The 15,000-nt window shown below is 40.5% G+C and overlaps 1 protein-coding gene across 4 annotated transcripts in view; it reads left to right on the forward strand.

Moving 5' to 3' along the window:
- The window catches only part of CPED1 (cadherin like and PC-esterase domain containing 1), a 270,687-nt gene that overhangs the window by 212,013 nt on the left and 43,674 nt on the right, over positions 1-15,000 (forward strand). For all 4 annotated transcript variants that reach the window (XM_036425416.2, XM_045576312.1, XM_045576316.1 and 1 more), the window contains 2 exons: positions 4,097-4,214; positions 13,606-13,742. In XM_036425416.2, the coding sequence (XP_036281309.1) occupies positions 4,097-4,214; positions 13,606-13,742 (255 nt within the window). The remainder of the gene's footprint in view (positions 1-4,096; positions 4,215-13,605; positions 13,743-15,000) is intronic.

Genomic DNA, 15,000 nt, shown 5'->3' on the forward strand with positions numbered 1-15,000 from the left:
TGTGCCCTCACTGGGGATTGAACCCATGTCCTTACTGGGAAGTTAAATAAATTTTTGAAATTGTATACTAAACATATATATTCTGCACATATTTCAACAAGGAGATCCTGTTAATTATCTCATTGCATTTTACCAAAAGCTCTGACTGTCTACTCAGGGATTCGTAAAGTCTCCAGCAAAATGATACACTCTAGCTGAAACTGTTTTGGCTCAGTGGATAGAGCATTGGCCTGTGGATCTGGAATCCCAGGTTTAGTTCTGGTCAGGGGCATGTACCTTGGTTGCGGGCACATCCCCAGTAGGGGTTGTGCAGGAGGCAGCTGATCGATGTTTCTAACTCTCTATCCCTCTCCCTTCCTCTCTGTAAAAAATCAATAAAATATATTTTTAAAAATTATACACTCTAAATGTGAAGCTCTCTGGGGTTATTGCCACTTGAACCAATGCTGCTAAATATTACCTTGTGCATGTATGTAGACTTGGAGGCAACAAGAGATGACACTTAGACCAGAAAAGCTTAGACATTCAATTTTTTGAATATGCCTGAAGTTGACAAATTACTAATAACAAACGTGAACAGAGAAGAAAAAAATGAGAGATACTAATAAGATTTTTCCTTTCAAGATTGTTTAAGTTTAATTGGTGGAGGTAATTAATTTTAAGACCTAAAGAAATACTAAAAGAGAAGAAAAGGTTTTCTAAGACTCTTAGAGAAAGAGAAGTTTGGCTGCATCTTCCATGGTGGTTTGACCAAGTGGAGTGTGCTTTTCTTCCATAGTAGGAAGTGCAGACATAGGCAGCCCAAACTCTCATCTTCCATCTGCATTTCAAGCTGTAAGAAGAAACAGAGTAACCAGGACAAAGTCGCATCAAGGAGGCAAAACTTTCCAGAAATCTATAGCCTAGATCCACTTTCATTTTTTGGGCTAGAGTTGTGTCCCATGGCCATGGCCAGCTACAAAGAAGACTGGGAAATCTAAGTGGTTTTTTGTTTGTTTGATTGGTTAGTTTGTTTTTGAGTGCTAGATATATTTCTGCCTCCAACAAAACAAAGGTCTCTCTGGTAGAAGGGAAGGAAGGAGAATGGATATTGTGTAGGTGCCTCACATTTGCTGCTACTGCACTTGAGATCATTTTATGTGCCTTTTCCCTCTTCTCTCTCCATCTTTCATCCTCTTATGTCGAGACAAGGAGAGCAAGGAACTTGGTATCACACTGCCAGTTCATGGCAAAGCTAGAACTATATTCACAAGTGTGACTCCTACATGGGTGCTCTTTTCAAGATGTGCCACTATTCTTTCCCCATAAAACATGCAGAAGTTCATCCAGCCTTGTCTTCCAACTCCCTTAACCCTGTCAGCCAGTCTATGGACCTGAGTCTGTATTGAATATATACTGTGTTTCATTCAACATTAAAAGTAACATTGCTTGGTTGTGCCTAGAAAATGATTAATATTCACTCCAGCAGGCTCCCCTAACTTTCCAAAACATCAAAGAATATGGCATTGGAGCTGAAAACAAAGATTAAGTGCTCAGGAGAAATTGGTAAGAAAGCACAGACTATACCCTGTTTCCCCGAAAATAAGACAGTGTCTTATATTAATTTTTGCTCCCAAAGATGCGCTAGGTCTTATTTTCAGGGGATGTCTTATTTTTCCATGAAAAAGAATATGGTACACATTTATTGTTAAATGAAAATAAAGGAAATGTATTACCTGTATACAGTAAGGTAAATTAATTTTCATTCTGAGACAGAGGCTAAGGGGGGGGCTTATTTTCAAGGGGATGCCTTATATTTCACTCAGAAGGAAACCTGTAAATAGGTCTTATTTTCAGAGGATGTCTTATTTCCGGGGAAACACAGTAATAGCATATTCTTTGGCCTACACTACAGAACAGAGGGTGTGATTTCATTTTTAAAATTTTATCTTTATTGATGATAGTATTACAGATATCCCCTTTATTCCCCATCGACTCCCTACACGTCAAACTCACTCCCCTTGCCCTGCCTGGGCCTTCACCACACCATTGCCTGTGTCCACAGGTTAAGCATATATGCATACAAGTTCTTTTATTGATTCCTTTCTACCCACCCATTCCCACTTTCCCTCTGAGATTCCTCATTCTGTTGCATGCTTAGATGTCTCTGGATCTATTTTGTTCATCAGTTTATGTTGTTCATTAGATTCCACACATGAGTGAGATCATGTGATATTTGTCTTTCTCTGACTGGCTTATTTCACTTAGCATAATACTCTTCAGGTCCCTCCATGCTATCTCAAAGGGTCAGAGAACCTTCTTTTTTATAATTGCACTAGAGGCCCGGTGCATGGATTCATGCACCAGTGGGGTCCCTCAGCCTGGCCTGCACCCTCTCACAATCCCGGACCCCTTGGGGGATGTTGGACTGCCAGTTTTTTGTTTTTTGTTTTTAAATATATTTTATTGATTTTTCACAGAGAGGAAGAGAGAGGGATAGAGAGTTAGAAACATCGATGATAGAGAATCATCAATCAGCTGCCTCTTGCACACCCCCTACTGGGGATGTGCCCGCAACCAAGGTACATGCCCTTGACCGGAATCAAACCCGGGACCTTCCAGTCCCCAGGCTGATGCTCTATCCACTGAGCCAAACCAGTCCCGGCATGGACTGCCAGTTTTGACTCAATCGCTGCAGGGCAGACCGAGGGACCCCACTGGTACATGAATCTGTGTACCGGGCCTCTAGTCTATAAATATATATATATTCCTAATATGCAAAGTTTTCCCTTGGGAGTTTGACTCACCAGGAGTTCCATCACTTGCTCTGACATGCATTGACCACTAGGGGTGGTGTGGAACAAAGGAAGGTCTTGGCCAAAAGCTAGGTGCCTGGCTGGTGGCCGGCACCTACTAGCGACCTTGCTTGTGCATGAATTTCATACACTGGGCCTCTGGTATGCATATAAGATCTTTGGTTAATCTCTTCTCGCCCTCCCCCATCCCCTTCCCTCTGAGATTCATCAGTCTGTTCCACGTTTCCGTGCAGCATTTGTGACCTATCCTAAATTGTGTTACACTGGGAGACCCTGGTGAGGTGATAGCGGAACCGGGTGAGGCAGGGTAGGAGGCTATAGGGCAAGTACAGGTGCCAATAGCTTTGAAGAATTCTCTAAGAGAAAATGAGAGTGATCCAGCCCGCTGGAGTAGAGAAGAATGGAGGAAAGAGGTCCCAGAGATCCCCAAACTGCTGTTCCCCACGGCAGCGTCAGACTGAGGAAGGCAGCGCTTAGTAGGGAACAAGCCTCCACAATGATACCCATGGCAGGGAGATGTTACCTACTGTTACAAAGACATGAACATGTTTTGAATAAAATACATGTATTTATTTGTATTTAGGGCATACCATGGCTAATTAAGAAATGTTGAAATAAAATTCATCTGTGGAATTAGCCTTCTTCCAGAATATTCCCCACTTTCCTTCTCACGTGAACTGTCTTTTCCCCAACGTTAGAGGATAATATCATCCTCTTTATAGTATTTTATATTTTTAATGTGTCAACACACGGATATATTTTCAAAGTAAAACTTGCATGCATTTCTTTTAAAATTGGCAAAGCAGCCGAAACCGGTTTGGCTCAATGGATAGAGCGTCGGCTTAGGGACTGAAAGGTCCTGGGTTCAACTCCGGTCAAGGGCATGTACTTTGGTTGCGGGCATATCCCCAGTAGGGGGTGTACAAGAAGCAGCTGATCGATGACTCTCTCTCATCGATGTTTCTAACTCTCTATCTTTCTCCCTTCCTCTCTGTACAAAATCAATAACATATATTAAAAAAATAAATAAATAAATAAAAATAAAATTGGCAAAGCAATACATGAGTATCAATAGCAAAATAAAGATTAAATTATCATTAGAATTTATATGAAGCCCCTAATGTAAGAAGCTACTTATACCAAAAACAACAATCGGTAAGTCAATATGCTAAGAAGAGTAAACATGGATTGCTTTCTTTTATCCATAAGTTGTTATTTGACACACAAAAGGTCTTGCTTTTTAGATTTTATTACTGCGGGGAAGGTTCATTTCAGTGACAATTTCTATCATTTGAATGCAGGATTGTGGTTTGCTGATTCATCCGGAGGAAGCCTGTGGGTTACAGCCTATTCCTTCTGACTACATTGAAGCCCTTTCACAGCCCGAACTAAAAACGTGTCCATCTGGGGACACAAAAGGTAACTATAATATTAGTTATTATATCTCTTTAAAAAACTTTAATACAGATAAGTATATGCTTATTTTTAAATCCATATACAAAAAGCTCAAGACAATAAATCACTTTTTCATTAGTATGAACTGCAACACACGTAATTAATGTAAATGCATTGTTTTAATATGTGAAATATTTTGATTAATTAAATATTTTTCTCTTTACCCTCTGTTCTTTGCCCACATAATTCGTATTCATCTACAGACCTCAGCTCAAACATGACTTGTGCTACAGTCTTCCTTGAGTCTCTGGTTTTTTCCTTTTTCTATACTAGAGGCCCGGTGCACGAAATTGGTGCAAGAGTAGGCCTTCCTTTTCCAGCTGCCAGCACTGGCTTCGCTTCGGCATCCGGGACCCAGGCTTCCCTCACAGAGGGAGGACCCACCCACCCGCCACAGCTCACCAGTCGGTGGCCTGGGCCTCCCTCTTTGGGGTGATCATGGAGCAATCCCCCTCCCCCAACTGATCACCCTGCTGACCAGTGATCTGGGCCACCCTCCGGGCTCCTGGCCAATAGCATTGCACCCGCATTGGCTGGCCTGGCACTAGTGGGTGTCATAGCTTGGTCATCCAGAAGGTCGTCTGGTCTAATTAGCATATTATACTTTTATTATTATAGATTTCCATAACACCCTGTGCTTTTCTCCCATAGTGGATTCTTTAAATAATCATGTATGCAATAATTTTAATGTCAGTGTTCCCAGGCTGCCAGCTGCACAAGGGCAGGAGTCTCATTGGTTCACATTGTATCAATTCACTTCTCACTGTAATTTCTACAGAGTAAGCACTAAATAAGTATTTGTCATCTTTCGAATCAAAGAAATGCAAAGAATACATGTTTAGTTTTATTTTTTTAACTTTATATTATTCTTTCCAACATCATTTATCCCCTCTAGGCCCTCTTCTGCCTCCATCCATCTCCCTCCACCTCTGCAATCACCACACCGCTGTCCATGTCCATGAGTTCTACCTCTTTTTTTTTTTTTCTACTTGCTCAATTCCTCCCTCCCTCTCCAGCCCCATTCTCCCCAGCTGTCTGCCTGCTCTCTATGAGTCTGTCTCTATTTTGCTTAGTGGTTCAGTTTTGTTCATTAAATTGCGCATATCAGTGAAATCATATGGTACTTGTCTTCCTCTGACTGGCTTGTTTCACTTAGCATAATGCTCCCCAGCTCCATTCATGCTGTTGCAAAGGGTACAATTTTCTTCCTTTTTACAGCAGAGTAGTATTTCTCTGGTAAATGTACCACAGCTTTTTTATTCACTCATCTACTGATGGGCAATTGTATTGCTTCCAAATTTTGGCTATTGTAAATAACTGCAATAAACACATGGATACATACACGTTTTGGAATTGGTGTTTTGGGTTTCTTCAGATTTATTCCCAGAAGTGGAATTGCTGAGTCTTAAGGCAGTTTCACTTTTAATATTTTGAGGAAACTCCATGCTGCTTCCCACAGTGGCTGCACCAGTCTGCATTCCCACCAATAGTTCATGAGGGTTCTCTTTACTCCACATCGACAGCACTTGTTTGTTGATTTATTGATGATAGCCATTCTGACAGGTATACGCTTCATTTTAAATCATGTTCTTTAATTATATACATAAAAAAAGTCTTTGGGAATGATTAATAATGGCTCCCATAATAGAGGCAGGAAAATTGTGATGTCCAATTCAAATGAGAGTTGCTCAATCCTGCCTAAGCTGAGAGCAGACCATGAGTGACCACTGGCTGCAGACCACTGGCTGCAGCCACAGCTCCCCCCCAACCCCCCAGCCACAGCCCCTCTCCTGCAGCCACAGCCCCCAAGCTTCTTTCAGTGGAGATCAGAGAGGTCAAGCCAGAGCTGGGACTGAACATGCCTCCAAGGCCAGCAGAGGTGCAGGGGTCATCTTTTCTGAGATTCCTGGTTCCCATGCTGGCCTCCTGACCCCAGGTCTCCCTTCATCTAAAAAGTCTGAAAAAACACTCAGGAGCTTTTCTACCCTTGCCATGAACTTCACACCACCGTGTAGATGGGAAATGAGTTTCACAAATGGGCAGGACGAATCACAGTTTGGCACCCCCAGTTAACAAGCACGGGCACAGCCTCATCCTTGAACATGTGTTCTAAATAATAAATTACAGTCAGGGCATACAGAGTGGCTTGCCCATTACGGTGCACCAGGTGGTATAATTCATGATTCTCTTGGTGAAGGGAGATTCAGTTATTATATATACTCTTGTATACAAAAGAGACACCAATGTGTCTAGTAAGTATTTTTCTTAATCAGATGACAATTTATGAGAATCATAAAACAAATTAATTCCATTCCTCCTACTGAACCAAGTCAAAAGTTCTTCAACAAGAAGTTGAAGATACATTATCAAGATTCTTCAAGAAGTCTTGGCCATTAAGTTTGCAGGGACCAAGGCCAGGCCCTGAGAGGGAGCTGTGACTACGCCTGTTCCTTACAGGAGAGGCCACCACAGAACAGGAGCCTTCTGGGAACTTGAGTAGGTAGGCTTCTTTACAGAAACCCCCTCCCATTTGATCCCCAAGCAAGCCCATCATCCTAGTCTGACAATTGCAGGCCTCCATAATCTGATCCTCCTGTGTCCCGGCTCCTCCCAGCCTCTCCACCTCTTTTTATGCCAATAATGCTGCCCAGATCACCAGGCTAATTGTCCATGCCATTCCCTCTCCTACCAGCCTTTCCAGCTTGGCCTCGGTCTTCTGATGCTCTATCTTCCTCTCCAGGAAGCCTTTCTTTACCACCCCACTTCCAGAGCAGCTTTTCTTCTGTGCTCCCAGAATACCTCGGGCACATGTCTCCAGTATCACTTACTTCACTGTTTCGGGTGCTTAATTTACACGTTTCTCTTTCTTTCTCTAATCAGTAGCCTGTAAAGTGGATTGATAGATCTGAATGGTCCATGGCACAGGACGAAGCCAGCAAAGATTAAAATATGTTTACTTTTTATCTATTCATCCTTATTTTATAATGCACTTAATATATACGTATAGAAGTATATGTACGTCCGGTATAGTATATGTGTATTCATATATCAAATGCACATTAGCAATACTTTATAACTAATGACTGCCCTGGTTTGCATGTTTCTCCAGAACAGAGATTGTCCCTTATTTACCTTTTAGTGTCTAATACATGATTTAAAAATGGTTGATGAACTGCCCTAGCCAGTTTACTCAGTGGATAGAGCATCGACCTGCGGACCGAAGGGTGCCAGGTTTGATTCCCGTCAAGGACACATACCTCAGTTGTGGGTTCTTCCCCAGCCCCAGCCCTAGTCAGGTGTGTGTAGGAGACAACCAATCAATGTGTATCTCTCACATAGATATTTTTCTCTATCGTTCCTTCTCTCTTCCACCCTCTGTAAAAAAATCAATGGAAAAATATCCTCGGGTGAGGATTAAAATTTAAAAAAAAAAAATGGTTGCTGAACTAAAATCATGTCCAAGCCCTCCTCCCTTCTACAGAAGAATATGTGCAGCCGAGGCACAGTCAACCAGGGATAACTGCTCGGTCCTTGAGGTCCTATGTATTTAAAGTGAATGAGTGAGATTGGGGACAGTGGTTTGCAAGAATGGATTTTTTAAATATTGTTTTTGGAGGTTTTTGCAAGGATATGGATTTTTTTTTTTTTTTTGCTGCTGGAGATCCTTTTCCTTCCTTGCTGGTAGGACTCCCTTCTATTGAAGGAAGTTATCCCAGTAGACAGCACAGGAGGATGTTTACTTAGGAGCCCTAGCTTTAGCTTCTTATATTTTTAAGCTGCAGGTGATTTCCAAAACCTGGTTTTCACCTCCCATTACAAGGATTTGGCAGAATTGGATTCATTCTTTCACCTTGCCAATGTAATGGTGGTCACAATGTCTTTTCTATAACACTAGCTAATGTAAATTTGAGTGGCTGTATATTGTATTCTTAACTGGATTTCTAACCTTTAGAAAATAATTTATCGATAAGACACAACCTAAGAATAAAATCTGTTACTTCACAAGGAAAAAAGAGTTCTTCTAATTTGGAGAAAGAAGAAATGTATACAATGATTACTGAATGAGAATTTCCTTTAAAGAAAATAGTTCAGATTTTACTTTATGCTATGTGAACAAAAGCGTTAATCAGATCTTATTTTTAGGAAAGAAATATGACAACTTCCACTTTAATGTTTCTAATAATGAAAATCTTGGTATGCTTTACTTCTTAAGTAAAAACTGCTTTATTTTATAGCATTGTAAAGTCTAGAATTAGTATTATCATCTGTGTGATTTTATATCTCAATGCGGCCCTAAATCAAAGAGTTACTTTTTTTTCTCCATTATATTGCCCGATCTCATTCACTTAAATGGCGGAAATCTAACTCTCATTAAATATAAAGCTTTAATTATAAATCAAATAACTTCTCACAGAAGGCAGTTTTATGCCTCAGAATGTTTTCCCCTAAAACATATGTCATATTTTATTTCAGAAATCTGAAATAAAGATTTGATTCATTCAGCTTTGATTCATTCAATGTTTAAATACAAAGCATAGAATTTATGTTCTTCTTTTTGACAATTTTAGCCAAGAGCAGGTATCATTTAAGATGTCAAGGAACTCCAGTCCTGTAGATATATTTTTTAAGCAATATTACTAACTTGAAAGATAGGCGTTGTTAACCAATACAAAAATGCAGTTAGTACTGTATAAAAATATAGTATGAATCAATGGGACCAAGTGTTTAGAGACCCAATCAGTTGTCCATTCCACCCCACCCCAAACTAACTGTACCCATATTTGAATCTTTGTGCTTGTATTTATTTGGCCACTTGTTTCTTCAGCCATAACAGCAAGTGACCAAAGAAAGACTCAGTTTGTGCAAAATTAGCTGACAGCAAAGGGCTGGAGGAGAGAGAGGAGTATGTCTGTGGGAGAGGATCTGATGAAAGCTGAGCCCTTTAAATATAATCTCATCAGCAGAAACACCTTCATGTCCCCAATATCCCGTCATCCTTTTAGGAAGAAAATCAACAATCTTTTTGTTTTAAACATAATCTCTGTCAACACATGAATCCACTGAATAAGTTGAAAAATTTGAAGTAAAGATAAGTTCATTTAAAAAAATACAAAAACGGCCGAAACCAGTTTGGCTCAGTGGATAGAGAGTTGGCCTGTGGACTGAAAGGTCCCGGATTCGATTTGGGTCAAGGGCATGTCCCTTGGTAGCTGGCACATCCCCAATCGGGAATATGCAAGAGGCACCTGGTCGATGTTTCTCTCTCATCGATGTTTCTAAACTATCTATCCCTCTCTCTTCCTCTCTGTAAAAACTCAATAAAATATATATTTTTTAAAATACAAAAACCTATTTATGGGTTTTTCTGTAAATGCTACAAATGACACTGTTAGGCCATATTTCATTTTCAGCTGGTGATTTTGTGCTGACCTAACTTGATAAAAGGATCAGCAAAGTGGAGACTTCTAGGCCTCAGTTCTGGCCCAGTCCTGGCATGATTTCACTTCTTCATTCAATGCTGTAGGCCTCAGTTTACCTCATTTCTAAAAGAAAAGGAGATCCAAGGCCCATTGAATCCCCTCCAAGAGGATTTTATATGTCCACAAAATACAAATCTCTATGAAGTAAAGTCACCGCCAGAGGAGGTTTTCTTAAAAAATTAATCAAACATTAAACTTAAGGCTATGTCTAAATCACATAGAATTAGAAGAGGCCAAGCAAAGAGGTGCAGGGGTTGATTGTGGATTACAAACCCTGTGTGCCAGGAAAAATTAGATGTAGAAAGAAAGTTCTATTTTGAATGAAAAGTGCAAAAAAATTATACAAGAGACAAGCACACTCCTAATGTTTTCTGTGTTGTATCATTTTTTTTTATTATTGACTTTTTGCAAAGAGGAAGGGAGAAGGGAGAGGGATAGAGAGTTAGAAATATCAATGAGAGAGATACAGCTGCTTCCTGCACACCCCCCACCAATGATGTGCCTGCAAACAAGGTACATGCCCTTGACCGGAATCGAACCTGAGACCTTTCAGTCCCCAGGCTGACACTCTATCCACCTAGCCAAACCAGTTTCGGCATGTGTTGTATCTTTTAATTTCACTGCTAGACTCTACAGATGGAAACTGGAAACACCTTTCACCCAGCAGACCCTTTTCTCTCCAATACATACAGTCACTTCTTCAGCCTCACTTCTCTCAGGTCCACCCCATCACTGTCCCTAAACACCACCGATTCCATATGTCCAAATCTTGTCTATCCATAGACCTCATTTCAGTTTATGCATTCCATGGAACCTTCCAGACAACTCTTGCCCCCATGACACTTTCTTTATTCTAAACTACTTGTGGGTAGGGGAGTAAAGTGTATTCATCAATTGCTAGGTACTGTATCAGGCACTATGGCAGGTGCCATACATATTTTCCATACAGAGAAAATTAAGTAACCTGTACAAGTTTAACAGTGGTTCCACCCTTGGGTGCATATGGAATTACTTGAAAAGCATTTCAAAGATACTCCATGATAGAGAATATCATACTAAGTGAAATATGTCAGTCAAAGAAAGACAAGTATCACATGATCACACTCATATGTGGAATGTAATGAACAAAATAAACTGGTGAATGGAGTGGATCCGGAGACATGGACGCAGAGAACAGAGTGTAGAATCTCAGAGGGAAGGTGTGGTCGGGTGGGTAGATGGGAGGTAATCAACCAAAGATTTTATATGCATATAAGCATAACTCATGGACATAGACAATAGGGTGCTGAAGGTGGGGGGGAGTGGGCTGGAGGGGATCAATGGGGGGAAAGGAGGGACATATGTAATACTTTCAACAATAAAGAAAAAATATTAGTGAAAATAAACTTAACTATATTTAATTAAAATAAAATAAAAAAACCTCCATGAGTCCCATACCCAGCCCAGCAGCTCGGATTTAATTAGCCTAGCACAGTGGTCTGCAAACTGTGGCTCTCGAGCCACATGCAGCTCTTTGCCCCCTTGAGTGTGGCTCTTCCACAAAATACCTTGGCCTGGGCGTGTCTATTTTGAAGAAGTGGCGTTAGAATAAGTTTAAGTTTTAAAAAATTGGCTCTCAAGAGAAATTTCAATCATTGCACTGTTGATATTTGGCTCTGTTGACTCATGAGTTTGCTGACCACTGGCCTAGCAAACAACCTGGCATGGGTGATTTTTAAAAGCTTTCCAGGTGGCCCTACTGGGCAGGGTTGAGATCCACAGAGCTCGCTGGAAGCAGAGCCCAGGTGTGTATCTCCAAAGCCTAGGCTCTTTCAGGATCACACAGATGTCTTTACTTAATTATGCATTACTTATTATAATAATTATTTGACTTGCATACATTATAAACTTTTTATCTGATTATAAATATTTGAGGTTTAGCATCATAGTTAGGAGGCTCAAATTGGATAATTTATTAAAAGTGCTTATAATATCCCTGGCACCTGCCAGGTGCTATGAAAATGTTAAATATTTTTTAAGTTGTCATGATATTTTAACACTAACAGCATCTAGCATCTGATAGGGAAGCTACTTCAATAATGTACTAAATTTAAATACTCCTAGAGAATAATATTTTCTTTTATTTCCCCCAGTTTCTCTCTCTTAACGTAAATACACATTTTTCCCCTTTCTATTAGGGGGAAAATGTATTAGTGAGACAAAAGCCAGCTCTCTTTTCACACACATACACAATGCATACACAATTTGGCCATCCCCCTGGTCATGAGGTGCAAGTGACCCCTATTCATCCCCTGAAAGGAGAAACTCTTCCCACTAAGATCAATGGAACACCGGACACTTGCGTTAGCAGAGCCACACATCAGAGCCAGAATGGATACAGTTGTTCAAATTTTTCCTTTCAAACTTAAAAAGTTCCTGGGAATATTTACCTTCTCAACATTTTAAAGAGAAACATTTAGTGGTAACACAGGCAAGACCTGTAAGGTAGAGCAGATTACTGTTGTAGAGAGTAGGGTATTCTCCACAAAGGAGAGAAATGACTACTTCATGCTTAATGTGCCAGTTCACACTCCATTTCTGAAAAGATAAACAAGGAAAATCAAGTCATTTCTTGATTTTTTTTCTAGTAAATTATTAATTTATCTACTCACACTTATTTTATTTAATATATTTTGGGTGCATATTACCTTATCAACAAAATAGAAAAGATCTTAATACACTGAGAATATTCATTTATTTTGTACACATTTACTAAAGCTGGGGACCTACTCGGTACCTGAAATCTACTAGGAACAAAAGTGAGTATGGTATTGTAACTGCACTTGATGCATTAAACACATTATCCCATTAAATCCTCACACCAGTCATGTGAGAACACTACATACCTCATCTAACAGCTGAAGAAATAAAGGCAATGGAGATAAAAAGAGAAGAGATTCACACCAAAAAAGACACCCATCAAATGAAGAAACTAGTCTTCAAAATAATAAATTGTGAGAATGTAAAAGTAATTTTCTTAATGGATTACTCACATAAGCATGAGTTAAACTAATCACTCTTTATGGCCAGCTACCTCAATATTAGTGGCTCCCCACCTATGTTGGTCCTATGGGTCTAATTTTACAGTTTAAAATTGTGACTATTTTTTTAATTATTTTTTTAATTTTTTAAAATATATTTTTATTGATTTCAGAGAGGAAGGAAGAGAGAGAAAGAGATAGAAACATCAATAATGAGGTAGAATCATTGATTGGCTGCCTCCTGCACACTCCACACTGGGGACCAAGCTTGCAACCTGGGTATGTGCCCTAACCTGGAATTGAACTGTGACAACCACTGAGCCATAGATTATAATTTTATGGTCCCTTTTTAAATACCCAGGGTGAGTACAATTATTTTACAACTCTTTGAAATAATTTCAATGACTATATTAAATCAAAAGAACACATATACTAGAATTTGCCCTGGCTGGTGTTGCTAAGTAGTTTGAGCAGTGGTTGGCAAACTGCAGCTCACAAGCCACATGTGGCTCTTTGGCCCATTTAGTGTGGCTCTTGCACAAAATACTGAGTGTGGGTAAAGTTATTTTTAAAAATATGCTTTTCAGTTGAGTAGGACCTGATCACTAGAGTTTGTGTCAGTGCACGGCTTCCCAGAACAGAACTCAGCATGAACTGTGCTATTCCAGATCATCATGTATGAGATCCTATTCAGTTGGAAAGGCCACACATGGCTCCACTGGATTTGTGTGGCCAGAGCAGTCTTCTCACCGCAGCTTCTGGGAGGGTGTGCCAAGGCTGAATCCCAAGGTTCCTGGCAAACTGTCACGTCACCAGTAGAAACTGAACCAAAGGAGGTTTTGGTGTCTATTCCAGGCCAATGGATCATGCCTTGCCTTAGTTGTTCAGACAACAGGACCTGTGATTGGAGAGAAATAACGTGGCAGCCCCACAACTGCCAGTATGGTGTCCTCACTAAGCCTCAGCTGCAGCAGTGCCTGGGAGCGAGGAAGGTAGGTTCTGGATTCAGCGGGGGCATCCTTTCCTTGACACCACCCTCAGCACCACCAATCCCTGCCCTCTCACTCCGCAGAGCCTGACTAACCATGCAATTGGCTTTTTAACTTGTGTGAATGCTATCCTAAAGGAGCCTTAACAATTATTGTGTGAAAGCACGTCATTATTTCCAAATACGTCTCCTTGGACAGATGGAGGATATTAAAGTCATATCCTGTGCTGATCCCATCCCGTGCTCGTTTTCTTAGCAAGAATTGGGAAGGGCTCGCCATGTCCGCTGACAGCTGGCCGTCCGGAGCAGCTGGCCTGGACAACTGCAGCTCTAATAGGGCTCAGCAGGCCACACAGACATCTGCAGCCCGCACAGCAGTGCAATGCTCCTGCATGTCAGACTCCCTTCTGCTGGGCTGCCAAGAGCATGGCATGGTCTCTGCACGCTGGCCTGGCGATGTCCTTCACGTTCCTGAGCAGGGCTCGCAGGGTCTTCCTTGGGCGCCTTTCCTTCAGGGTGGCTTCTGAGCTGGTTTCTTGGCCATGCAGCCTTCTTGCGAGGCGCACTTGACTAGGTCCATTCCAGCAGAGCTCTCAGACCTGCAAGCTGGGCACATGGGCTGAGATGCTTGGTTACTATGAAGTAATTAAGCCTCATCCAGATTTTCAAAGCTCATCTATTACATGGGCATTTCCATAAAAAATTGTAAACTCTTACCTTTGGACAAGATTGAGTTAAAAAACTGATTTTGATTTTATTTTATTTTTTTACCCTCTATTAATGCATAAAGAAAGGGGCACTGGACTGGATGCATGTCAGTTTCCAGGTTATATTTTCTATTAGCAAATAATTTAAGAAGAATGAAAGGGGGAGAGGGCAGGGCCAAGGATGGACTTCTCCATGGTGATTACAATGTAAACAACCCTATTCGGTGACCAAGACTTTATCTAAAGATCAAGTAGGAAGGAAGGGAAAACATTTATAAATATTTTTATTAACTGAGCATTAATTCTGTACAGGAACTGTGTTGCTTTCTGACACCCTACATCTAACCAGACTGTTAGGTCCATGAAGGCTGGAAATATGTGTGAATCATTGCCATAATCTCACCGTTAGCACAATTTTTGGTACATAATAGTCACTGAATAAATATGTGTTGTATAATCAGATAAGTTAAAATCTTATTTATTCCTAATCATAGTTCTGTGAAATAGATACTATATCTATTGTTTTCCACTTAAGAAAATTAAAGCTCAGAGGTT

This window comes from Pipistrellus kuhlii, unplaced genomic scaffold, assembly GCF_014108245.1.
Source record: "Pipistrellus kuhlii isolate mPipKuh1 unplaced genomic scaffold, mPipKuh1.p scaffold_m20_p_10, whole genome shotgun sequence".
NCBI lineage: Eukaryota > Metazoa > Chordata > Mammalia > Chiroptera > Vespertilionidae > Pipistrellus > Pipistrellus kuhlii.